Source organism: Myxine glutinosa, chromosome 2 (genome assembly GCF_964187855.1).
Source record: "Myxine glutinosa chromosome 2, kmMyxGlut1.1, whole genome shotgun sequence".
NCBI lineage: Eukaryota > Metazoa > Chordata > Myxini > Myxiniformes > Myxinidae > Myxine > Myxine glutinosa.
In genome coordinates this window covers 205,193,262-205,219,675 of record NC_136262.1, presented here as the reverse complement: position 1 = coordinate 205,219,675, position 26,414 = coordinate 205,193,262, and the positions used below count along the sequence as shown (strand labels likewise).

The 26,414-nt window shown below is 49.8% G+C and overlaps 1 protein-coding gene across 3 annotated transcripts in view; it reads left to right on the top strand.

Annotated features, from left to right (window-relative positions):
• The window catches only part of SFXN5 (sideroflexin 5), a 548,869-nt gene that overhangs the window by 106,753 nt on the left and 415,702 nt on the right, over window positions 1–26,414 (top strand). For 2 of the 3 annotated variants that reach the window (XR_013622453.1, XM_068106421.2), the window contains exon 5: window positions 19,469–19,523. The exons of the other annotated variant lie outside the window; for it this stretch is intronic. Coding sequence is in view for 1 of the 2 variants with exons in the window: in XM_068106421.2 (XP_067962522.2) it covers window positions 19,469–19,523 (55 nt within the window). In the remaining variant the exon portion in view is untranslated. The remainder of the gene's footprint in view (window positions 1–19,468; window positions 19,524–26,414) is intronic. 3 annotated transcript variants of the gene reach the window in all.

The following is a 26,414-nucleotide window of genomic DNA, read 5'->3' as shown; positions in this document are numbered from 1 at the left end:
TAACTTTTTTTTTTTTTTTTTTGTTGTTGTTGTTGTTGTTGTTGTATACAAGATCGAGGCTCGTGAAAGAGCGAACATTAATCACACAGAAAGACAAACAGACACACAAAACAAATAAAATCGGGAGCGGTAGACAAGATGGGGAGAGAGGGGGAAGGACACAAACACAACATTTGAGAGCAGGGACCGAGAGACATGGAGACATCGAGAGAACTGTGGGAGGGAGAGTGCTTTGGGGGGAAGGCATGGGAAGGGGGCGGGGGTGGGAGAGGTATAAAACATATGGACACTGCCAAGACTTCCAGGAAAGAAGTTGGAATTTCAAACAAGGTGGATCTGGGGTGAATTAGTGGGGGTAGAAAAGATCAAGGTTTTGGATGGGGGAAGATAAGAGATGGTGGTGAACAGCTGTTTTGAAGACCTGGAGGGAGGAGTGTGATTGAAGTGAGTGTGGGAGTTTGTTCCAGAGGCGGGAGAAAAGAGGAATGAAAGAGTGAAGGTGAGCAGAGAGCCGAGATTTCGGCAGTTTAACCATCAGAGGGTGGCTGGCAGATCTTGTGCGACCTGTAGGAATATTTGGGGGACAGAGCACAGAGAGAGCTGGGGGAGCAAGGCCGGAGAGGAGTCGGTAGAAGACAGAAAGACCACCTACCTGCCTGCGGTGAGTGAGTGAAAGGCCCTCAGAGATAGCTTCATCGCGGGAGATTCCAATGATTCTGAAAGCTTTGGATTCAACAGCGTGAAGCTGAGCCAGGTGTGAGGCAGGAGCACCAGCCCATAGGGGAGAACAGTATTCCATTGAGCTGCGGATGAAAGCCTTGTATGTGGTGAGGAGCTCAGGTGTGCCTAGGAAAGAACTTCGCACGACGGAGGATGCCCAGTCGGCGACTGGCTTTGGAGGCCAGCTTGGAAATGTGGTTTTCCCAAGAAAGGTCATGGCAGATGGTGAGACCCAAAAGCTTGAGCGACAGAACTTCTTGGAGAGGATTGTTGAGAAAGTAGATGGGAGGGTTGTCCAGTCGATCTTTTCGGAGAGACATAGTAAGAGTGTGAGATTTGTCAGGATTGAAAGACATGTTCCACATGTTTGACCAGTCTGTGATTTTGTCCAGGTCTTCAGAGAGTGAGGAGGCTGCAGACTGCCGATCTGAGGGAAGAGGAATGGAGCGGCAGAGAGTGGAGTCATCAGCAAAGAGATACAGAGGATTTTCCAGAGAGTCGGAGAGATCATTGATAAAGATCAGAAAAAGCACAGGGCCCAGCACACTGCCTTGGGGAACTCCAGCCTGAACGGGAAGGGGAGATGAGAGAAATCCATTCAGGGCCACACGTTGACTACGACCAGAGAGGAAGTCCGCAAGCCATGCATGGAGATTTCCATGGATACCATAGGAGGAGAGTTTGGTGAGCAGAGCTGGGTGCCAGACCGTATCGAAGGCACGTGATATGTCAAGGGAGACAGCTCTGATTTCCTGTTTGGCATTGAGGACCTCCATCCATTGTTGAGACAGCAGAAGCAGCATGTCCAGAGTAGAGTGACCTGGTCTGAAACCAAATTGATGATCAGAGATCAAGCCATTGGAGAAGAGGAAAGATTTCATATCCGAAGCAATGATGGATTCCATGACTTTGCTGATAATTGGGAGCAGGCTGATTGGTCTGTAGTTGCAAGGATCTGTTTTTGCACCTTTTTTGTGTAAAGCGGTAATGTTTGCTGATTTCCAGGATGCTGGCAGATGACCTTGAGCAAAAGATAGGGTGAAAAGAACAGAGAGAGGGTGAGATAGAGCGGCAGAGCAGGATTTTAGGACCCGTGGGCTGATGCCATCTGGTCCAGTTGCCGAATCAGAGTCGAGGTTTGACAAAAACTCCTCCACCTTGTCAGGAGAGAAGGTCACAGAGTCCAGGAGCAGTTTGGTTCGACTGGGAAAGGTGGGAACAGAGAGAGATGGGTTTGGGACTAAGGATTTTGAGGCAAACACAGAGTTGAGGCATTCGGCTTTGTCACGTGCGATGTCAACTGTGTGGCCATTTGAGGTAAGGGAGGGGATGGAGGGGGAACAAACACCAGAAACGGATTTGACCAGACGCCACCAGGATTTGGAGGAAGGAGACAGGTTTGAGAGTTCATTCTTGAGTGAGGAGAGATAGTGCTTCCTGGCACTCCTGAGGGTAGACACACACTTGTTCCGAGCTTGGTGGAAGGAACTGAGATTTCCTTCAGTTGGATTAGCCTTCCAAGAGGCAAAGGCAAGTTGTTTCAGGGCAACTGCCTCACCACAAGATTCAGTGTACCATGGACGGGAGGAAGGGTAAGACAACTGAAGGCGAGATGGGATAAATCTGTGCATGAGAGAGATCAGTTTGCTTTGGAAGAATTCCCAGGAAGAATTGATGTCAGAGGCAGTGGAGATGGGAGACCAATCCAGACGATTGATGGCTGCTTGAAGACCGTCCCAGTCGGCCTGAGTGAAATGCCAGACTCGTCGACGCTGAGGAAGCTCTCTGAGAATGGCCAGAGAGATGTCCACTTTGACAAGCACATGATCAGAAGAACCGATTGGAGCAGAAGAAGAGCAGCAGACATTAGCAGGGAAGTTAGTCATAACCAAGTCTAGAAGAGAAGATACTCCATTGGCTGAGATCCGGGTCGGGAAATTGACAGATTGTGTCAATCCCAGTGACTCACAGAACTCCTTTGCTGAGGTGCCATGACTGGTGAGAGAGGAACCCACACCCAACCAGGTGGCATGATGACAATTGAAGTCACCACATATGAGGAAGAGAGAGTTGGGATGAGTGGATAGAAGTTGGTCCATGTTGTCAGACAGAGAAATGTAGATGGAGTCATCACTGTTTGGGGGACGGTACAGAACACATATGAACAAAAGGTGGGAGCGGAGAGGAAGCCGTAGCCAGAGGTACTCCTGGGGGTGAGGAGGAGAGAGGGCAGTGCAAGGAGAGTGAGGAAGAGAGTTTTTGATAAAGATAGCCACCCCACCACCAGGCCGAGGCTCAGGTCTATCATACCGGAGGAGGGAGTAACCAGGAAGAGATATTAAGGAATCAGAGACATCTTGAAGGAGGAAAGTCTCTGTTAAGCAGATTAAGTCTGGATTGTCAGAAGCAACCTGTATGGAGAGATCAGTCAGGTTTGAGCGAAGGCCCCGGATGTTTGAGGTCCATACCGTTAATGAAGAGAGAGGGGGAGCATCGGGTACAGGACAGGGGAGGGGAGGAGTAGGGTAAGATGAAGGATGAGAGGGGGACGTAGGGAGAGCAGTTGTTAGTGTGTCAGCGATTGCAGAAGAGTTCCAAGAAAGGGAAGGATGAGGAGGATGAAAGGTTTGAAGGTGAAGGGATGAGGCACAGTGAGGGGTTGTTTGAGGGGGGGCAGAGGAAAGAAGAAGGTTGGGGAGGGTGGAGGTATGAGATAGAAGGGAGACGAAGTGGGGAGGAGGCAGCTTTGAGGAGGAGGGGAGAGGAGGGAGAATTGGAGAGGAATGGTATGGGGGGAGATTTGAATGGGAGGGGTTGGGGGGGAGTTTTGAAGGGGAGGAGTGAGGGGGGAGTTTAGGAGGGGAAGGGCAAGGGGGGAGTTCAGCAGTGGAAGGGCAAAGGGGGAGTTCAGGAGTGGAGGGGTAGGGGGGGAGTTTAAGAGTGGCGGGGCAAGGGGGGAGTTTAGGAGTGTAGGTGCAAGGGGAGGGATTTGGATGGGAGGGGCAAGAGGGGAGTTTAGAAAGTGGATGATTAATGAAAGACAAACATTGAAAACAAATTGGGTTTGTTGTGATTTTCAAGTTAGCAATCCGGTTCAGAATGATGGAGGAGGGATGGAATGAATGTGAATTTAGACCATGTAGTGAGGGAGACGTATAAGATATTGAATTTCTTTTTTTTGAGGTGGAATGAGTTGGAGAGGAAATTGAGAAAAGCCTTTTAAATAGGAAGAAAAACAGCGTGTTGTAAAATACCACTGAGTAAAACACTGAAGGGGAAAGGTTATACATATTTAAATAATATTTAAACAGAACCGTGAACAATCTTATGTGCACAAAAATACCAACGGGGGGAGAGCCGAGAGGGACCACCACGAGTCACGTGAAGGGCAAACGGTGGATGGCAAGGAGTTAATGGGGGCGGGGCGAACAGCACACCTGGACAGAAAATACAGGATGAGTCAACAGTACACGTGGAGAAAGGAAAATAAATGTTTTTGGTTTTTTTTTGTTTGTTTGGTTTTTGTGGGTGGGGGGGGGGGGGAGGTGGGGATTTAAAACGTTAGACAGAGTATTATGTTCGGGGTAGAAGGGAAAAAAACTAAGAGCCAAGCAAAACACGATTAAGATAACAAACACCGACGGGGGTACAACTACAAGGCCGCACACGAGGAGCAGAACACGATTAAATAATTACAAGTTACAGGAAATTCAAACCAAAAGTAACTATAATCAAAACAATAACGCATGGACGATAAAATAACGAGTTGAAATTTGACAATCTATCTGGGGAAATGGGGGAGAAACACGTGGTCGAAGAACGAACGAACGAACGAATAAACGAATGAGAACAGAGAAGGAAATGTTTTTTTTTTGGATTTTTTTGAGTTGTGATTTACACAAGGAAGAGGGCTATGGGGTGAAAAGATTGGGAAAACAGAGAACGAAAGTTATTGGATCACAAAAACACGGACCGCTGAGAGAAAAACAAAGCCTCAAGGTTGTACAGTGTTCACTGTACAACTACAAGGCCTCAAAACACGACCCGAATTAACACGATTATCAATACAGGTATGAAAGATTTGCACCGAAAATCTTCGTCGGGAGACAATATATACACCATAAAATAAATAGTTATAACGAAAATACAAATGGGAACAATTACTTAACTTCGATTTCGATGGATAGCATGGAGAGCTGAGAATAAACGAACCCTCGCCAGCAAGACCGGAAACGGAAGTCCTTTAACCCTCTCTGATTTATACACCTTTAACCCTCTCTAAACCTTTATATATTTTTTCAACATTGTATAACACAAATTGCCTTCATAATACTTCCAAGACATCCGGTTTTGCAGGGGTGTGTTCAGTTATCAAGTTTGTTGTAGGTGGCTTAAGCACTCAAGCAAGCACTTCATTCAACACCGTTGATAGGGAACAGCTGGCTTGGCGAGCGCCAGCCTCCAGAAGACTGTAGTACAAAATATTACTGAAGACTGTAGTACACAAATCATCTGTCATAATATTTCCAAGAACCTCCAATTTTGCAGTACTTCAATTTCAATAAAGGTTCAATGGGGTGGTGTATAATCTATGGACTACTGCACATCAGCAGCACTAAACCTTCAGATTTAGTTTTTAACGATCGTTAAAATCATTATTTTATTAAAATTGAAGTACATTTGAAGTAACACTGCATGGGGTATAGATTTCTATGAACTCTCTAATTTGCTATTGTTCTTGTAATACGGGACTGTAGCGGTTACCGCTGGGTGTACACAATCGCCTTGCACCTACCAGGACGCGGCCAGGGAGCAATCACCATGCCGGGATCGTCCAGGCCGCCCGGACAGGCCCAGACGCGCCTCTCCCGGGCATGCCCGGACTCGCTGTTCCCGGGCTCGCCCAAGCCTCCCGGGCACGCCCGGTCTCGTCTTTCCCGGGCATGCCCAGACTCGTCTTTCCAGGGCTCGCCCAGGACGCCCGGGCATGCCCGCTCTCGCCTTTCCAGGGCTCGCCCAGGACGCCCGGGCATGCCCGCTCTCGCCTTTCCAGGGCTCGCCCAGGACGCCCGGGCACGCCCAGCCTCGCCTTTCCAAGGCTCGCCCAGGACGCCCGGGCACGCCCAGCCTCGCCTTTCCAAGGCTCGCCCAGGATGCCCGGGCAGGTCCAGACTCGCCTTTCCAGGACTTGCCCTTGACGCCCGGGCATGCCCGGTCTCGCTTTTCCCGGGCAAACGCTCCGGCATAATGTGTATATATATTGCTGCCCGATAAACGGGCGTTTCAGAGTACCCGAGTTTGATACGTGCAATGACGCAACTCGGACGAATTTCCGTCTTTGGTCGCGTCAATCCTTCCGACTCGCGTTGGAGCATAGCTCCTTCATTGGTGACCCCGAACATGGACACGGCAGTTGCCCTTAAACTGCCTACCTTCTGGGAGGCTCACGCGGCTGTTTGGTTCACCCAGGCGGACTCCCAGTTCGCCCTGCGAGGCATCACCGCCGACGACACCCGCTTCCACCATGTGGTAGCAGCGCTCGGCTACACCACCGCAGCCCGCGCCCTGAGCCTCCTCGAGCGCCTCGCCTTTCCAAGGCTCGCCCAGGATGCCCGGGCAGGTCCAGACTCGCCTTTCCAGGACTTGCCCTTGACGCCCGGGCATGCCCGGTCTCGCTTTTCCCGGGCAAACGCTCCGGCATAATGTGTATATATATTGCTGCCCGATAAACGGGCGTTTCAGAGTACCCGAGTTTGATACGTGCAATGACGCAACTCGGACGAATTTCCGTCTTTGGTCGCGTCAATCCTTCCGACTCGCGTTGGAGCATAGCTCCTTCATTGGTGACCCCGAACATGGACACGGCAGTTGCCCTTAAACTGCCTACCTTCTGGGAGGCTCACGCGGCTGTTTGGTTCACCCAGGCGGACTCCCAGTTCGCCCTGCGAGGCATCACCGCCGACGACACCCGCTTCCACCATGTGGTAGCAGCGCTCGGCTACACCACCGCAGCCCGCGCCCTGAGCCTCCTCGAGCGCCCGTCAGCTGCTGACAAGTATGACGCGATTAAGACGCTCCTCCTCGACGCTTTCGCCCTCTCACGGGCGGAACGCGCACGACGCCTGCTCGACCTGCCCGAGCTCGGCGACACGCGCCCGTCCGAGCGAATGGACTACATGCTCTCGTTGCTCGGTGAGCACTCTCCGGATTTCCTGTTCCGAGAGCTGTTCCTCCGCCAGCTGCCTAACCAGGTACGCCTTGCCCTGGCAGGCACGTCGATCACGGATCCCCGCGCCCTCGCCAGGGAAGCCGACAAGATCTCCTCGGCAGGCCAGCACATCGGAGCGGCTACTTGGAGCCCGCCGCCGTCCGAGGCGACGCCCACGACGCCTGAGCGCCCTGCGCGTTTGGAGGCCGAACTGCTGGTGCAACTGGCGGCCGCCATGCCACGCCGACCGCTTCCAACACGACGGCCGGGGGCCTCCACCTGACCAGGCATGGTGTTATTACCACGCCAGGTTCGGACACAAGGCTCGGACATGCCGACCCCCGTGCACTTTCGGCAAGTCGGGAAACGGCCAGGCCGGCGTTCATTACCAGCCATGAGCGCCGGCCACTCGGGCAACTTGCTTTTTATTAAGGACAAAGCGTCCGGGCGGCGTTTCCTTTGTGACACCGGCGCCCAACTGAGCGTCATACCCGCCTCCGAGCAGGACAGGCAGAACGCCGTTTGCGGCCCCTCCTTGGTCGCTGCTAATGGATCGGCCATACGCACCTTTGGCCCGCGCAACGTCACCCTCTGCTTCGGCAGCCAGTGCTTTCAGTGGACCTTTGTGACCGCCAGCGTCCCCATGGCTTTGCTGGGCACCGACTTCCTCTGCGCGCACGGGCTGCTGGTCGACGTCAAACGACATCGCCTTGTCAACGCCGAGACCTTCAGCTCCCTGGCATGTACAATGAGCAGCTCCGCGCCGACCAAACTGGCATGCGCCCTCCCGACGGTTAATGAGTTCGCTCGCCTGCTCGTGGAATTCCCGGCCCTCACGCGGCCGACGTTTTCGGCCGTCGCAGTGCGACATGGGATCGAGCACCACATACCCACTACGGGCCCGCCGGTCTACGCCAGGGCCCGCCGCCTCGACCCGGCCAAGCTTGCCGTGGCAAAGGCTGAGTTCGACGCGTTGGAGCGCCTCGGCATCGTACGGCGCTCCGATAGCACGTGGGCCTCACCACTGCACATCGTGCCAAAGCCGGGGGGCGGATGGCGCCCGTGTGGCGACTACCGCCGCCTCAACGACGCTACCACCCCCGACAGGTTCCCGATCCCGCACATCCAAGACTTTTCCGCCCGTTTGGCGGGACGGGTCATATTTTCAAAAATTTACCTGATACTGGGATACCACCATGTACCTGTCAGGCCGGCCGACGTCCCAAAGACGGCCGTCATCACGCCGTTCGGCCTGTTCGAATTTTTGAGGATGCCGTTTGGCCTCAAGAACGCGGCCCAGGCGTTCCAACGCTTGATGGACAGCGTGCTGCGCGACCTGCCATTTCTTTTCGTCTATCTGGACGACATCCTCGTCGCCAGCACGTCCCGAGCCGAGCACCTCCTCCACCTCCGAACGCTGTTCGGATGCCTCAGCGAGCATGGCTTAATTGTCAACCCGGCCAAATGCCACTTTGGCACGATGACCGTTGACTTTTTGGGCCACCGCATCACCAAGACCGGGGCCGTGCCGCTGCCGACCAAGGTCGAGGCCATCACCAAGTTCCCGCGTCCCCGCTCCATCAAGGCCCTGCAAGAGTTCCTCGGCATGGTGAATTTTTATCACCGATTCGTGCCCCGCGCTGCTCAGCTCATGCGGCCCCTTTACGAAGCCCTCCGGGGCAAGCCAGCCAAGCATGACATCGTCTGGTCCGCGGCAATGGACGCGGCATTCACTAGCCCAAAGCGGGCCCTCGCCGACGCAACGCTGCTGGCTCACCCGGTGCTCAACGCTCCCATCGCCCTCACTACGGACGCCTCCAACTACGCGGTGGGCGCCGTCCATGAACAATGGGTGGATGGGGTTTGGCAGCCACTCGCTTTTTTCAGCCGGCAACTCCAGCCGAACGAGTTAAAATACAGCACGTTTGACCGCGAGCTCCTCGGTCTATTCCTGGCCGTTCGCCATTTCCTCCACCTCCTGGAGGGCCGCCCGTTCACGGCTTTCGTCGAACACAAGCCATTGGTTTACGCAATGGCCAAAGTCACGGAGCCGTGGTCGGCCCGCCAGCAGCGCCACCTCTCCGCCGTGTCGGAATTTACCACGGACATCCGGCACGTCACCGGCAAAGACAACGCCATGGCCCATTGTCTTTCTCGGGCCAGCGCGAACGCGGTCCACCTCGGCGTGGACTTCGCCCTCATGGCGGCCGACCAGACCACCGACACCACGGTGAAGGCTCTCCGGGCGGCGGACACGGGCCTCCGCCTGGCCGACATCCCCTTCGCGGACACTGTCCTGCTCTGCGACGTCTCCCAGGGCCAGCCTCGCCCCATCGTGCCCGTTACCTGGCAGCGCCGCATCTTCGTCTCCATCCACGGCCTTTCTCACCCGGGCCGGAAAGCTTCTCAGAAGCTGGTGTCGGCACGTTTCGTCTGCCACGGCCTTCGACGGGACGTCCGCGACTGGGCCAACGCCTGCACGGCCTGCCAGCGGGCCAAGGTCCACCGCCACACCCAGGCCCCGCTGGCACCTTTCACCGTGCCCGAACGGCGTTTCGACCACGTCAACGTGGACCTGGTTGTCCCCCTTCCCCCTTCACGGGGTTTCACACACCTGCTCACCATGGTGGACAGGACCACCAGGTGGCCGGAGGCCGTTCCCCTCATTTCCACCACCACCGCGGACGTGGCACAGGCTTTCATCGCCACCTGGGTCGCCCGTTTCGGCGCACCAGCGGACATCTCTTCGGACCGCGGTCCGCAGTTCACCTCTGAGCTGTGGGGCGTGGTCGCCCGCAACCTGGGAGTCCAGCTCCACCATACCACGGCCTACCACCCCCAAGCCATGGGTTGTGCGAGCGTTTTCACCGCTCCATGAAGGCCGCGCTCATGGCCGGCCTTCAAGACGACGGTTGGGCCGACAGGCTGCCGTGGGTCCTTTTGGGCCTCCGCACGGCCCCCAAGGAGGACCTCCAGGCGTCCACCGCCGAGCTCGTCTACGGCCAGCCGCTCCGCGTCCCGGGCGAGTTCGTGCCCGACGCTACCAGTCCCTGGTCCGCAGCTCGCCAGCGCTCGGACCTCCAGGAGGCCGCCCGACGATTTGCCCCCGTGCCAACGTCCCGCCACGGTGGCCCCCAGTCCTACGTCCCCCCGGCGCTTCGCACAGTGGAGTACGTCTTTGTGCGTCATGACGCACACCGGGGGCCACTCCGGCCGCCGTACGACGGGCCCTTCCGGGTCCTGCGACGGGGCGACAAGTCATTCGTCATCGACTTCGGCGGCCGGTCGGACCGGATTTCAGTGGACCGCCTCAAACCGGCGCACGTGGACGTCGACCAACCACCACGGTTGGCCCTTCCTCCGCGGCGAGGCCGCCCCCTGTCCACAGGTCCCCCCACTCGACCACCCACCACCACATCGGACCCCCCCCCCCTACGACCCTCCATGGGTCGCTTCGGCCGGGTCATCCGGACCCCCCTTAAATTGACCCTGCTGGTGCACGTCGATTCTGGAGGGGCGTGTGTAGCGGTTACCGCTGGGTGTACACAATCGCCTTGCACCTACCAGGACGCGGCCAGGGAGCAATCACCATGCCGTGCTCGTCCAGGCCGCCCGGACAGGCCCAGACGCGCCTCTCCCGGGCATGCCCGGACTCGCTGTTCCCGGGCTCGCCCGAGCCTCCCGGGCACGCCCGGTCTCGTCTTTCCCGGGCTCGCCCAGGATGCCCGGGCAGGTCCAGACTCGCCTTTCCAGGACTCGCCCTTGACGCCCGGGCATGCCCGGTCTCGCTTTTCCCAGGCAAACGCTCCGGCATAATGTGTATATATATTGCTGCCCGATAAACGGGCGTTTCAGAGTACCCGAGTTTGATACGTGCAATAAAGCAACTCGGACGAATTTCCGTCTTTGGTCGTGTCAATCCTTCCGACTCGCGTTGGAGCATAGCTCCTTCAGGACTTTCAAAATGACGTATGAATGCAAATTGGGCCTTTCGTGCGCATTCGCTGTGTGTGCATTTTCAGTGTGTTAAGGGGATAGGCCATTTCAGTAGAGTAGTCTGGGTATTTATTTTGCATATGCTCCTTGTGAATCATTATTTAATTAAAGCTTATGTGAGGAAGCCATTGTTGTCAATGAATTTGTACCATGGAAGAGACCTGCACATAGGAAACTCACCCAATAGCATAAAAGGGGCACATCTCCAGCCACCAAAGGGTGCCTTTGCCTGCCTCCCTCCCCCCTCTCCCCTTCCCCCCACTTTCCCCCTCCCCCACCTCATTTCCCCCACAGCTTGTGGGCTTCAGCCCGGCAGGCTGGACAGAATCCAGCATCCTTGTCATGACACCCCCCTCACAAAAGTGGGGCTGTGGCTGTAGGACCGAGGGATGTTACTGCCCATATCAATATTTATTTCAGTCAATATTTATAACAGTCAATATTTATAACAGCTTCCACAACCCCCCCCTCCCCCCACCCCCCCTCCTCCCCCACCCTTCTCCTCTCCTAACATGATTAATAGTGAAATTGTCATTTTAAAGTTAGGTTTACAAACTTACCCTGTGCATTCTGTTACGGATTCGTCACTTCCGCTGTTGTGGTTTTCACGCACTTGACATGTTGCTGATATTATGTATTATTATTATACGCAAAAGGTTTATTATTCAGGAACAGCTATCTAAAGTTAAAAAGGTTAACGTAAAATGATACAGGGATCGTGACCCGGAAGAAAAAGGCGGCGAAGAAGAAGAAGGCAGGAGGAGTGAAAACGACGTTCTGAAAAAGCTCTGTACCTATCGTGGTCGAGCGTACATGGCGAGGGAACTTTGAGTCCTTGAAAGGAATCTTGTGCGATCGGTGTTATCGCTGGAGTGTGGAAGAGCCTGCGAAGTCAGGTACAGGCGTGAGGTTCCGGAGAATCTTTGCCGCGAGGCCGCGGCTCGAGCGAGAGCCGTCCGCCATTTCGACCCTGCCTTCATCGGAAAAGGTTTTTGTCGCATCGGCTGGGCTTATCCTCCGGTGGTTTGCCGGGGATGGCTGTGCAATAAAGCGGCGTCTGAAGATTGCACTGCGGTTCGCTGATTGAACGGTGCAGGTGCACATCAGGATCGCGTCTTTGGGAGTTCCCCTTCCACTGCCCGTTTGCTGTTAGTGTGGATCACGTGACAGTCCATGCCTTGCCTACATCTCTGTACTCGCCATCACCCCCATCGCCTCATCTCCCTGGAGTTATAGAGACATTGAGAAGGGCTCGGTTTCAGTCCCTGGGTGGGGGGGGGGGGGGGGGGGTACCGTGAGTTTGAGCTAGGTTACCCTCTTAAGATCTTGATTGAATGGTTGATTGCCACCATTGTTATGTGGTTCTTCTTGTGTGCTTTTAATATATTATTTGTTCATTGACAACCAAGGGTGTGGTTTCCTTATTGATTTGATTGTTTCATTTGATGGTTTCATGAATGGTTTCATTGGTGATGGATTTTGAAACTGAATAACTATTCTTTCTGCCATGACCCCTCTCGGGGTTCGGGGGTATACCGAAACCAGAAGGTCGGGGAGGAACACATAACAGAAATTGGGGGCTCGTCCAATTGACTCATGGGCTCGAAATTGGGTCTGCGTCCGGGATATAAAATTCACTAAATTTAGTCCGGGAAAGAATTCCCTAATATTCCCAAATTTTCCAAAACAAACAAAAAAAAAACATTTTGTTTTTTAAAATTTCTTGTGTGAAGGTTAACAGGTGTTAACAATAGTCACCATGGAGTTTGACGCAGAGAAGTTTGCAGTGACCCCTAGTGAAGCACAGTTCAGAGCGTTAGTAAAATCAGACCTCTTGAAATTGACCAAACATTTTAGCTTGGAGGTCCGAACTAATATGAGGAAGGCAGAGATGCAGACAGTGGTGATACAAACTATGGTGGGATTAGGAACATGGGAAGAAGTAGCCTGGGATTGGTTATCTGAGGAACCAGAAGATGTGGAGCTCTGGAAACTGGAGATGCAATTACTGAGCTAGGAAAGGGAAAAGGCAGAGGAAAGGAGAGCTGCAAGAGCACTCGAAGAAAGAAAAGCAGAGGAAAGGAGAGTGGAACGAGAACTCCAGGAAAGGTTAAAAGCAGAGGAAAGGAAAGCAGAAAAGGAAAGAGCAGAACAGGAAAGAGAACTCCAGGAAAGAGAACTCCAGGAAAGGTTAGAAGAGAAACAAGCAGAAGAAAGGAGCGTGGAAAGAGAACTCCAGGAAAAAGAGCAGCACAGGAACGAGAACAACAGGAAAGGTTAGAAGAGAAAAAAGCAGAGGAAAGGAGAGCTGCAAGGCAACTCGAAGCAGAAGAGAGAAAAGCCGACAGGGAGTTAAAGGACCGTGAAATGGCGCTTCAGCAGGAAATTAGACTCAAGGAGCTGGATGTAATGAAAGAACGGGGAGAGGTACCATCCATGCCGACTGGTTCGACACCAAGTCAGAACACCTGGGATGTTGGCAGACATGTGAGGCTGGTTCCACCCTTCAATGAAAAGGCGGTAGCCAATTTTCTTTCACACTTTGAGAAGGTGGCTCAACTGCCAAACTGGCCTGAGGAGTCCTGGACCATATTAGTGCAAAGGGTTCTGGTGGGTAAAGCTCAAGATATTTATTCGGCTTTACCGATTGACCAATGTGCCGATTATGAGGTATTGAAGAAAAACATTCTCAAAGCCTATGAATTGGTCCCTGAGGCTTACCGGCAAAAATTCCAGAATGCCAGTAAGAGGGAGAGTGAGACCCATGTGGAGTTTGCCAGATTGAAAGAAACCATGTTTCATAGGTGGTGTGATTCGAAAGGGGTTGGGAAAGACTTCGAACTATTGCGACAATTGATCCTGGTGGAGGAATTCCAACAGTGTGTCCACGAGGACATTAAAGTTCATCTGGAGGAAAGGAAAGTACCAAAGCTGTATGAGGCAGCAACCATGGCAGATGACTATGCCTTAACCCACAGGATGGGGTTCCACAAGCCTAACTTCTCGCCTAGACCTAGCCAGGGGAGCTATGGTACATCAGGGGCGGAGAAGGAAAATTCATGGGGGCGGCCTCGAGATGACTATGAGGACGACTCTGATACCACGACTTCTAGAAATCAGAAGACAACAGTTCCAAGGCAGACGTATCCTCCGGGGGGCTCGAGGCAGACCACGAGGTTCTCCTCCGGGCCTACTTGCGCTTTTTGCCATAAACCTGGACACTTGATGTCCCACTGTTATGCTCTGGGAAAGGAAAATCAGGAGCGGAATTCGACTAGTACAACTCCGAATGCAATGGCAAATGTGAAGAATCGCCCTCAAAAGGGTTACCAACCATTTCTTTCAGAGGGGTTTGTGTCCTTGGATGGAGACTCGACTAACCAGAAACCGGTTAGAGTCTTGAGGGACACAAGAGCACATCAGTCTTTGATGCTTGAAGGCATTTTGCCAGTGTCAGAGGAGACGGCAACTGGTGATAGTGTTCGTTTACAGGGGGTTGGTGGCTGTGTTAAAGCTCCACTTCATGTCATCCATTTGGAGTCTGATTTGGTGTCAGGACCGGTCACCATAGGTTTACAAGCCACTCTTCCTGTAGAGGGAGTATCTTTGGTTATCGGGAATGATTTGGCCGGTGGTCACGTTTATGGTAACCCGATGGTTGGTAAAAAGCCCAGCAGGGAAAATAACACCACACCAGTTAGGGATGGCGACAAATTGGACAAGTTATTTGTAGGTGGACTGAACTTCAACACAAAGGAAGAAGCTCTGACCTCTGTTTTCAGCAAATATGGACCGCTTTTGGAAGTGCTGCTGATAAAAGACAGGGAGACACAGAAGTCAAGAGGGTTTGGCTTTGTCACGTTTGAAAACTCAAAGGACGTCAGAGATGCAAAAAAGGATCTGAATAGCAAGGAGTTGGAGGGTCGGACCATAACAGTAGGGAAGGCATTTCATGGGTGTCGTGGGGGCTACCGAAGAGGACAACGGAGTAGTAGTTTTGGTGGTGGACGCAATCGATATTATTATGGAGGCTCCCAGATTTACGGCAGCTCCCGAAGGAAGGATTATCAGAGTAGTGGCCGAGAAGGAGACCGCTATTCATGTGACTACAGTGACAAGCGGTCCCACCGTAATTATTATGAAAGTTCGGAGAAGTTGAAGCACTGAATGCTGCGGAGCCGCCGAGCCAAGATTCCTACACGGATTAACCGTGAACGCCACGATCCTAAAGGCATCCATGTAGTGAACTTCCCTACACGGATTAACCGTGAACTCCACGTTCCTAAAGGCGTCCATGTAGTGAACTTTCCTGCACGGGCTAACCGTGAACTCCATGTTCCTAAAGGCGTCCATGTAGTGAATACTTCCAGGCCTCACCACCCAACCACCATGGAACCTGGCTTTCAGCTCAGCCTCCCGGAAAAAGTGCTGTAGATTTGCTTGACTTTGGATTTTGATTACTACCTTCATTCAAAAGAAACGAAAAATAAAATCAGAGGGGGATGAGATGGAGTTTGGCTTTGCAGGAGTCCAACTGGGAAATTGAACCTGTAAAGGGCAGGGACAATGGTGTGGCTGACGCTTTGTCCAGAGTCAATTAACTTTGGAAATCTCTGTGGGTTGTGGGAAATTTTGTTGCTGTATTTTTGAGATGTTGATAATTGCTGCTCACGGGAATTGGTGATTTGAGTTGTGAGTTTATTTTTGTTTGTTTAAAGAGTTTGCATGCAAAGAAAGTTTTCGCTGTGTTCAAACTTTCTTTCTTGAGGGGGGGGGGGGGAAGTGTTACGGATTCGTCACTTCTGCTGTTGTGGTTTTCACCCACTTGACATGTTGCTGATATTATGTATTATTATTATTTGCAAAAGGTTTATTATTCAGGAACAGCTATCTAAAGTTAAAAAGGTTAACGTAAAATGATATAGGGATCGTGACCCAGAAGAAAAAGGCGGTGAAGAAGATGAAGGCAGGAGGAGTGAAAAACGAGGTTCTGAAAAAGCTCCGTACCTAGCGTTGTCAAGCGTACATGGCGAGGGAACTTTGAGTCCTTGAAAGGAATCTCATGCGATCAGTGTTATCGCTGGAGTGTGGAAGAGCCTGGAAGTCAGGTACAGGCATGAGGTTCCGGAGAATCTTCGCCGCGAGGCCGCGGCTCGAGTGAGAGCCGTCCGCCATTTCGCCCCGCGCGCTGCCTTCATTGGAAAAGGTTTTTGTCACGTCGGCTGGGCTTATCCTCCGGTGGTTTGCCGGGGACGGCTGTGCAATAAAGCGGCGTCTGAAGATTGCACTGTGGTTCGCTGATTGAACGGTGCAGGTGCACGTCAGGATCGCGTCTTTGGGAGTTCCCTTTCCACTGGAAACCCTCTTAAGATCTTGATTGAATGGTTGATTGCCACCATTGTTATATGGTTCTTCTTGTGTGCTTTTAATATTTGTTCATTGACAACCAAGGTTGTGGTTTCCTTATTTATTTGCTTGTTTCATTTGATGGTTTCATGAATGGTTTCATTAGTGATGGATTTTGAAACTGAATAACTATTCTTTCTGCCGTGACCCCTCTCGGGGTTCAGGGGTATAACGAAACCAGAAGGTCGGGGAGGAACACATAACAATTCGCAAAATCCAAATATGACATATCCATCGGTATTCAGAAGCACCCAATCCAGACACTGTCTCCCTCCAACTCTTTTGTTGTGCAGAGGCAGACCCAGCTTTCTCTCAGGTACTTTTCCAAGTCCATATTTTCGGCTTAGTTAAGAATCTTTGTGAGCCATTTTAGGTAACAATCCTTACCGTGCACGCACACATGACAGCAGTTCACATGCCCCGAAGATCCATATTTCTAGGGGTATGCACGCCGAGCATTCTGGGGGCAGAGTTCATCATTTTGAAAGTCCCATATTCATGGAAAAAGAGCATTGATGTTCTCTAATGTCTTTACCCTACATGTGATTCATGTTTCACCATTTTCATGAGCCTAGAAATAATAAAATACCAATTAACAAACAATTTAAGTTGCTTAGAGAAGTGTGCCTTCCTGGACAATGATGCATTAATTTATTATCGATTGAGGTCAGTGAGTCCATTTTATAAAACGCACATGTCTTCGTCATGGAGTTCCTTTTTTTTTCTTCTGATTATCCACCTGGAAAAATTTCCTTTTTCACCCATTTACTTTCATAGCATTACAACCGCTGCCTGCACTTGCCATGACTGACAGCTAATGATGATAATCTAGCCCAGCTGATGGGATGTTTGAAAACTGGATTTAGTGGTGTTTGGGATTAATAAACTGCCACATCATGTCCACCCGCTTGCCACATCTGTGACACTGGCCATTCTCACTTCGACTGAGCTAGTTAAATTGACTAACAGACGGTTAAACATGGGGAGCCAGGCTTGACTTGAAATTGGCTGTGTGCAGTCTCCTGCATGGTCTCCTCATGTGGTGTCTCATCAGGCTGCCTGACAGCTCGAACAGTGTTAATTGCATTCTCCTCTTGTTATCTCCCTTTTTCATTCCTCTTCTTTCCCCTGCTTGTGCATTTCATCATGCTTCCAGCACTCAATTTTTTCACTTTCCCCTAAATCATTTTGCCTGATGATCGACGCTTTGCTCACCTGTGATCGGCAAGATTTTTTTTCTTTGACACAGTTCTTGCGTAAAGAGGGATTAAGCCTAAGGTTACAGGGAAATGCAGAAAACTATCAAACAATGCGAACTGTTGTTGTTATTATTTATTACTTAGTGTGCCTCCTGTCACTTCGCTGATGGATTTCATCAAAAGACAGCATGTTGTACTTGACAACCATATTGCATGTCTGTCTCTGAGTGTCAATGAGGATGTAAAATGAACTAAAATATGTGAGAAAGGATATTTTATAACACGTAATTGTTGTCGTTGTTATTGCATAGCTCTGGACAGTTTTCTTGAACAAGCCCGTGGGGTGACCTCTCCCAGGTCAATCTCCCAGGAGCGACCCAAAGATCCCCCACTGCCAAGATGGTCCACCCCACCTTCATGAGGTCAGGCCCACGATAGAGTTAGAGATGGAGAAAGAAAGAGAGACAAGAGAGAAAGATAGAGAGAAAAGAAGAGACAGAGACAAGAGGGAAAGGGCCGGTCCATGGGGACTGATCGGCACTCTGACCGTGACCACGCCGCCCTGACAAATCCGGGCAGCAGGGAAGAGTGGGGATGAGTTGGTCCCCAACTTGCGTTGGGGGTTACAACCACCACAAAGAGGCATCCCCAATAGTTGCACATGTAATTGTTGTTGTTGTGGCTGTGGTTCTTGTTGTTTGTGTACTTTATATATTTTTCTATTACTTTGAGAAGTATTACTATATATAATTTTGTGTGCTCCTCCATTGTCCTTATAAGGGGTTACTGCTGTGGTAGAATTGTAAATCTTGTCGTTGGGACCGTGACATGAAAGCTCGATGTCCCGCTTCTTCTTCCTCAATCCTTGCAACGCGGGCTTTTAAAAGAGGCAAATTAATGTGATTAAAGGAAAGAATTTTTGTTCTAAGTAAATGGATTATTACCTTTCCATTGGTATCATTTTTATTATGAGCCTGATGTTGGCTTAACGGTTAGGGTGCCGGCTTGGGATCCTCGGATCCTGAGTTTGTAATCCCGGTTGATCATTGAATTAACGCCAGGGGGGTTGACTCAGCCTGTCATCCTTCTGAGGTTGGCAAATTGAGTACCAGCTCACTGGTAATTGGGGCACTACATCAGTGGCACAAACACGCTTCCAGAAAAAAGCAATTCCTCTGCATGGGTTTGGGTTTGGGTTGAGGTTATGGTGGTCGGTCTGATGTCTGATGTCTGATGTCTGATGTCTGGTGTTGCCCTCTCAGCAGTCAGTGGTCACGGCAGGAGTTTGTAATACGTTCCCAGGGGCCGGAGACAGCTCGCTTATTCTTTGTCAAGGACGGCGATCAAAATGGAATCTTTCTTCTTGGGATTCTCTTCGATCAAAATGGAATCTTCATGATTAAAATATTTTTGTTCACCAACTAATGCTGGCACACAGGATGCCCAGTTTACCATCCCTCCGAGGGACGCACACATGTTGATGCCTGCCTGGGAAACACCGGGACGATGGTTTATAGCTCTATCAGGTTTCAAACCTGGACTGGAGAGCTCAAAGGGAATGTGTGCTACTGCAAACAGGATTGAATATTTAAAAATTCTCATTTTTATTTATTAAATATAAATATATTCGTTTTGTCACTGCAACCCTATCGCTTCCATCCTTTTGGTTCTATTACGTCAATTTCTGCTGCATACTTAATGTGAAAAAGATATATATATATTTTTTGAAATGCATTCAATTCCTGTTTTGTGTTGATGCTGATAGGTCTAAAAATGCTAAATCTCTAAGGCATGACATCTTTTCTTCACTTTTTATGTATCTTTTTGTAGCCATAACCGAATATCTCCCCTTTTTCTCCATACCCCTTTTCCCTTGTCTCTCCCTCTCTTTTTCCCTTTACCCCACGCCACATGCTACTTGCTCACCCTCCCCGTGTAGGCCATTTTTCACCCTGACACTGGCGAGAAAGTCTTCATGCCGTTTCGAATGTCTGGTACGACCCCTTACTGCGTGCCAAGAGCCGTCTTCCTATCACACTGAATATTTTATCTGTTAACAAGGGTTACACCCCAGCACAACCTCCCACCTTTCCTGACACGCACTCACCATTAATTAAAGAAAGTAAAAGGAGCTTGTTGCTTCAAAGAACAAGAAAGTAGAGAAGTAGGTGAATCCGAAGGTGTTTTTAAATGGGAATTTTTTTAGCTTGCAGCAAGACAACAACACCCATCAAAATGAAAGCACTTGCTGAAAATTCCATTATGGCCCTAATTTGATGCAATTGTCAAAAGTAGTCACAGCAGATATTTGGTACTGTTGAAAGAAACCCCATGAACATTCTGGTGGGTCGCATGAACGCTCCACTGGAAAGGAAAAGTAACCGGAAAATTTTGATATGGAGCATAACAGCGACTGAGACTAACTTTGCACCCTCGGGTTAAAAATAACAATCCAAACATTAAGATGACAGGATTGTTCCTTAAGTATATAACAATCGTGGCTCGCCTATGTGTGCTGATATTCAGTGCTGCAGATAACATGAAAGCTCGCGGTGTTGTCACCTGTGCTGCACCTACCTCGTCTTAACAAATTAATATATAAGAGTTCACGTGAAGAGTGCGGCCCGAGCCGGACCCGTTACAGGGCCTTGCAACCTCCTGCGAGTTTACTTAAGTTCTCTTTACAATGGGTTATATAATTCAATGTCAAGCTTGCCATCAGATTACTCCAAAAGCAATCTTCATAACCGATCTGTCAGCATCAGATTTTCGTTATTTTGAAATCCATCTTTTAACAAAAATCCAACTTATCTGCGCTCGCATCTCCAATGGCAGGTATTCTCCCTTGTCCGAAAGTTTTGGCAAGTTTTCCATGTTAGGTTGTCTTCTAGTATATCTGGGTACAAAATTCCTCTTTGGCTTTGCATCTCTGTTTCATTTGCCCTGATTTGCCCGATTTTTTTCCTTTTTTTGCTTTTATTTAATTTATTAATTTACTTTTCATTGGCGGATGCAACAGCATTTGGAATTGGGATTACCCAGAGATAGTCTGATGTAGAAACTTTATTTTTCAAGTTGCACTTTCTTGTCTGTACTTGTGCCATATCCATACACGTCATGGAATTTCACAGTTTGGATGTTTTTCTAGCACTCTGGGTGCATTTTCAGTACAGTGTAGATCATTCACAAAGCCTCGACCATTCATTGAGAATTTAATAACGCAGATTGTATGTATCAATTTCTAATATGCGTTTCATTGCTTTGTTCATTTTTTTAAAATATTGTTTTGTGGGGAGAGGCATTAAATGAATTTGTTAAATTAATGAATTAATTAAATTTCATTCATTAAATGGTAAGGAATAATTAAATTAAATGGTAAGATTAATTGGTAAGATTAAAATAAATGTAAAAATAATAAATAATTTAGTTTATTTTAAAATAATAAAAAGAATAAAACAAAATAATAATAAATTTTTTTTTTTTAAATCTTACCAATTAAAAGGTAAGAAATTCATTCATTAAATGAATGTTAAATGGTAAGGAATGTCATTTATTCGTCCAAAAAAAAAAAAATATATATATACCTATATATATATCTGCAGTGTCTGTGTTGTCTTGTCATCGAACTACTCCCTCAAACTTTTGTGAAATCGTACCAAACTTCTGGTATGCACCTATCTCTCCCGTGTGTATGTCCTAAGGGTTTTCTTTGAAAAAAATTACAATTTTTATTTTGAAAAAAAAAAAAAAAAAAAATTGTTTTCAACTTAAGTTTTCAACTTCAATTGTTTATAAAATGTAATATCACGTATATTACAAATACATTTGTGCAAAATAATTGTTTGAATTGTGATTGGTGTAATCCATGACAACACAGCAATTCAGGTACAGTCCTGTTTCATATATATATATATATATATATATATATATATATATATATATATATATATATATACAGTATATATATATATATATATATATATATATATATATATATATATATATTGTTACGGACACGGCTTTTAGATGTTATATTGACCGAGCGGTGGTGTATTTAACCGCGTCCGAACAGTTACTCCCCGATTAGAACCCGATTCCACCCGAACGTTGACTAATCGCGCTACAGATATTCAATTGGGAAACCTCTAAAGCGACCGAAAGAGAAGAAGAGAGAAGAAAGACAGAGTTTGGAGGAAGAACAGATTTATTATACACACACAAGCAATATTTTAGAGCGACCAATATTATTTACAGCAATAGATGGAAAAGAGCAGTCACACAGTGCATTGTTAACTTATTCTATTTCATTTACTTAATCCCCAAGACAAACGAGTAGGACAGGACGTTCACACTCACACGGTGGATATTGCAGGCAGGTAATGGCTCGAGGTTGATTGCTTGAGGGGAAGGCAAGGTCGGAGGCAGCAGCTTTCAACCCCTCGCGGTTTTGGCGGGAAAACCTCCGTCGCATATCCGCGGCCGTCACGCGCTGGCTCGGCACACCTGCTCCTCTTCCTGGGGTGGAGCCGTCTCCCTCCGTTCAGCGCGTCTCTCCAACGACAGGGGATATTGCAGGCAGGTAGGTAGGGCTTGCGGTGGATTGCGCTCCTCTTCCAGGTCATCCCCCAGCGTATCTCTCAAGGCCTCTTTGTCAAGCAGTTCCTTACATTCGCTTTTATCACCTCCGGCGGAATTAAGCCGCCGGCTCCGAGGGCACGCCTACCGGGTCACTCACCGCGGTGTTGATTGGCTGTTAGGGCCGGTTCACCCCTGCCCTCTTCTGACGAGGTGGAGACACGCCTTTCTTCTCCAACCTTACCTCGTGGCCAATGGTGGTTGAAGAGAAAAACCGACCAAAATGCGGAAGGCAAATGGAAGGGAGGTTTTGGGGAAATTGGAAGGGCCTACGCTTATTTTGTTTGATACAATGCAAAGTCAATCTAGTGGAAAACACATACTTAGCCTACATGGAATAAGGAAATACACTATTTAAAAGATATATCGTGACCTGCGTGTATGTTCTATGAAATTAATTAGGAGGACGGCTGCGACCATTATTTACATTACCAGGATGTTACCATACCAAAACCATACTCTTCACATCCGTTACCCTTCCTCCAAAATTGTTACACTCCTCAAAACCCGTTACACTTCTCAAAACCCGTTACACTTCTCAAAATCGTTACACTGCACCCTCCTTTCTTCAGGCACGTCCTCGGGCCTACTAGACTTAACTGAGTGTGACATGTAGGTGTAATTCCCTCTACAATTAACCTGACCCTGAGTGTGACAATTTTAAAACACAAATAAGTATGTCCCCCTATTGCATTGCATCCTGTCTAACAGACTCAAGCCCACAGCTAACCGAATTACGGAATTATTCTGAAACTATACATTTACGGTGGGGAGCATTATTTACAATGACGTGATTTCTTATTTACAACGCAACCCAGGACCTGTGTGTTTTTTTCTTTTCTTTTTAGGGAACAAGAGAAAGAAATTCCTGTTGGGAGGGAGGAGACAGCACGCATTGCATCGATGCACCAGTACCAATACCACCAAAGCACCCAAAAGCACCACAAGCACCACAAAGCACCACTCGGTGCGCAGTCACCATGGTTCATAATAAACACAACAAAACAACTGGTGGTGGTCTTCTCCTTGTCTGCTGGGCCGATGTTCTTCCTGACGTCTTCTGGCTTCATGCGGCCTATTTGGACATAATAAAAAGCACAACTTGTGTTCGTTTTTTATTATTATTTAGGGCCTCAGGGGCCAACTAAGGGTGGTCCACCTGTTTGGCATAGGTGCCACCTTACCGAGGTCCGCAAGCAAGATTCCCTGGCCACTATGGCCGGTCTCCAACAGAGGTGCTCTGCCCCAGAACCTGGGGTCCATCAAGTGGTACTTGGCCGCCGAACAGCGGTCCATAAAGTGGTACATCAACGCAATGCGTGCTGGTTCTGGGAATCTCGGGCGCACAATGGCCACCTCACGCACGCTCCCCTCGGCACCCAATGGCGCACAGGTCATGTGGGAGACAAAAGAAAGACAATTGAGCGAGGGGTAAGGTCACAAGGGTACACGTCAAACAAGGCAATGTAAGGTGAAATGCGTACGGAGGGCGAAGTGAGAAAGCTCGTCCCTACCGTACGTCACCCCCCTGTCACCTACACTACCCTTGCTCTTACCCCATATTTACAAAATCTACCCATTTACAAATTCGTCACTACTGTCACGTCTTCCCCATATTTCCCTTATACCAAATTCGTCACCACAATCCCTCTACTTCAAAATTTGCCATCACCAAATTCATCATCAATCCTCATAAGGAGGCAGAGATGGAACATCAAAGCACAATGTCACACCCACGTCATGATGCGTCTCACAATCCAAACATTTGCATCATAAAAAATAATCAAAACATGGCATGGTGTGGAGTACCTGTCACCTCAGGTGAGTGGATGCAGATGGTGCGAGGAGATCCTTCATCCTAACTATCCTCTAAATGACTTTAACACACTTTACACTACCCGGGGTCTTTCCCTGCCAATCCATTGGCCAACTTACACTATGGGTTCTAATAACCAATTCCCATTGGCCAAACTGTGGTGCTCCTCAATTTGGGGTCTCACTCCCCCGATTCATCTCCCGGTGCTCTAGCACAATTTCTGGGCTGCGACGTGTACCTCTCCCAACAGGTCTACCCACCTGCACACCTCCACCACTGTAGTTGCCACCCGAGCTTACCTAGCTCCTCACCCTAACCTAACTACCTGGGGACAGCCCCTCTCCTGGCTCTGTCACCCCATGGTGCCCTCTGGCACTGGGCTACCCGGGTCCGTCCTCCGGATCCTCGGGCCCCATCCACAACAACTACTACCGGCTCCCAGAGCCCACCTGCGGCCTCACCTGGCCGACATCCTCACAGTGGTGGAGTGCCCAAACCAACTACACACACTAACAGGCTACACGCCCAGCCATTTCCACAACACGAATGCACCCATCCAAACATCATTCTTCCAACCGCACCACAGATGCCAATATCCAACCACAATTTACCTGTGCCCTCTACCTAACACTTACACTACCCGCCCCGGGTATCCGTGATGGGGGTCCACTCTTCCCCCATTCACACCTTCGCACCATCCACTCCACTCCACAATTTCCACCATACTCACTCCACGACCATCCATTCCAATACTCCATACCATTTATTCCATACACCTGTCTTTCATTCACCTGTCGTTGCACACCTGTGCAATCATACCTGGTGCCACCTGCACCCTCCTTTCTTCCTGGACCATTTGGTCAACACAACACGCAATCACCACTACTCCCTCATACACTGCTCCACACACCTGTTCAGTTGCACACCTGTGCAATCACACCTGTTCCATTCTCACCCGTTCAATCCTCACACACACGGCATCATCTCAGCTAACTTCTCCCCTCTGAAACTTGCGCTTCCCAGTCGTCCCTTTAAACTATTGCGCTCCCACGTCATTATAATCCACACTAATCTACCTGCGTCCCCACTACAGGTATCAGTCACTAACTAAACTTAACGTTACCTAATGTCAATCTCTTCTAGATCCCTATCATTATCCAAGCCCTCCCTGGCTCGGTTGTCATAGCCACCCCATAAACTATTGCGCATTTGCCCCCACCTGTGAGGGATGGTGGATTTGCCATCCCACCACATCGGGGGTCTCTCACTACCAATTTCGCTCGTCCAAATCCAACAATTCAAAAATTTTCCATTTACCGCCAATTCTATTCACTTTTCTAAATTTCGTTTTAAATCACTATCACTACCACCATCACCCGTCTACTTATTACATCCTCTCGGTGCGCCAATTCACATCACCCGTCTACTTATTACATCCTCTCGGTGCGCCAATTCACATCTACAGCCCGGCTTCGTACAGCCGAGCAATGAACGCGGGTCGTTTTGTGCCAGCGGCTGGATACGTCCCGCATTCGGGGCAGGGACGGAGGCTTACCCGGGCCGAGATCCCATGCACCACTTCGGCGTGGAGCCATCCAATGTCCCGATCTCGACCTGCCGGCACGTCTCAATAGAAAGTGGTCGCCATGACGACCCTTCCTATCGAGCTGCCCGCTCCGCCTTGTGGAGCCCGGACGCGGCCGCTCCACGCGAGGCCCAGCGTGGATCGCGCACGGCGGTCCTTTCGAACCCGCCGTGGCTCGGATCTCCGCTGGTTCTCGCGGCACGCGAAGCCCGGCACGCACCGAGGGCCCGATCCGGCTAAAAGTCGACCTAACCTTTAACCCGGTTATCGTCGACGCCTCACCTGCAGGCTTACATGCATACGCTACCCCTTTCGTGCTCATACATGCAGCCGTTCCCATTCTCCTCGTACCTTTCCTTACACACCCCGGTACACTCACTCCGCCCATCGACTTGGTCACACACCTGACCACCGAACACTTTGGCACACATTCGTTGCTCGCACACCTCACCAATACACCGCTTCGCGCCCCCTCCTCGGTCACCTCCTCTGTGACAATCACAGGTGTGCCCTCATTCGCACACCCAACCACGTGCCTCACCACCAACTCCAGCGTGCATTCCCACTCACGCTCTACCATTCCAGGTGTGCATCCTTCCATCCCAGGTGTACATCCTCGCTCACCTGTCACAACCAACTCACTCTCCTTGTCACTCTCAATACTCTCACCTCCATTCTTGACAGCGCACTCACCCTTACTTTCGACGGCACACTCTTTCCTCATGCACCCGTCCGTTACACACCTTTCTCGCGCACACCCTCCCGTTACATCCTCTGTAACACTCACCACAGGTGTACACTCTCTCGTTACTTCCTCCGTAACACTCACCACAGGTGTACACTCTCTCG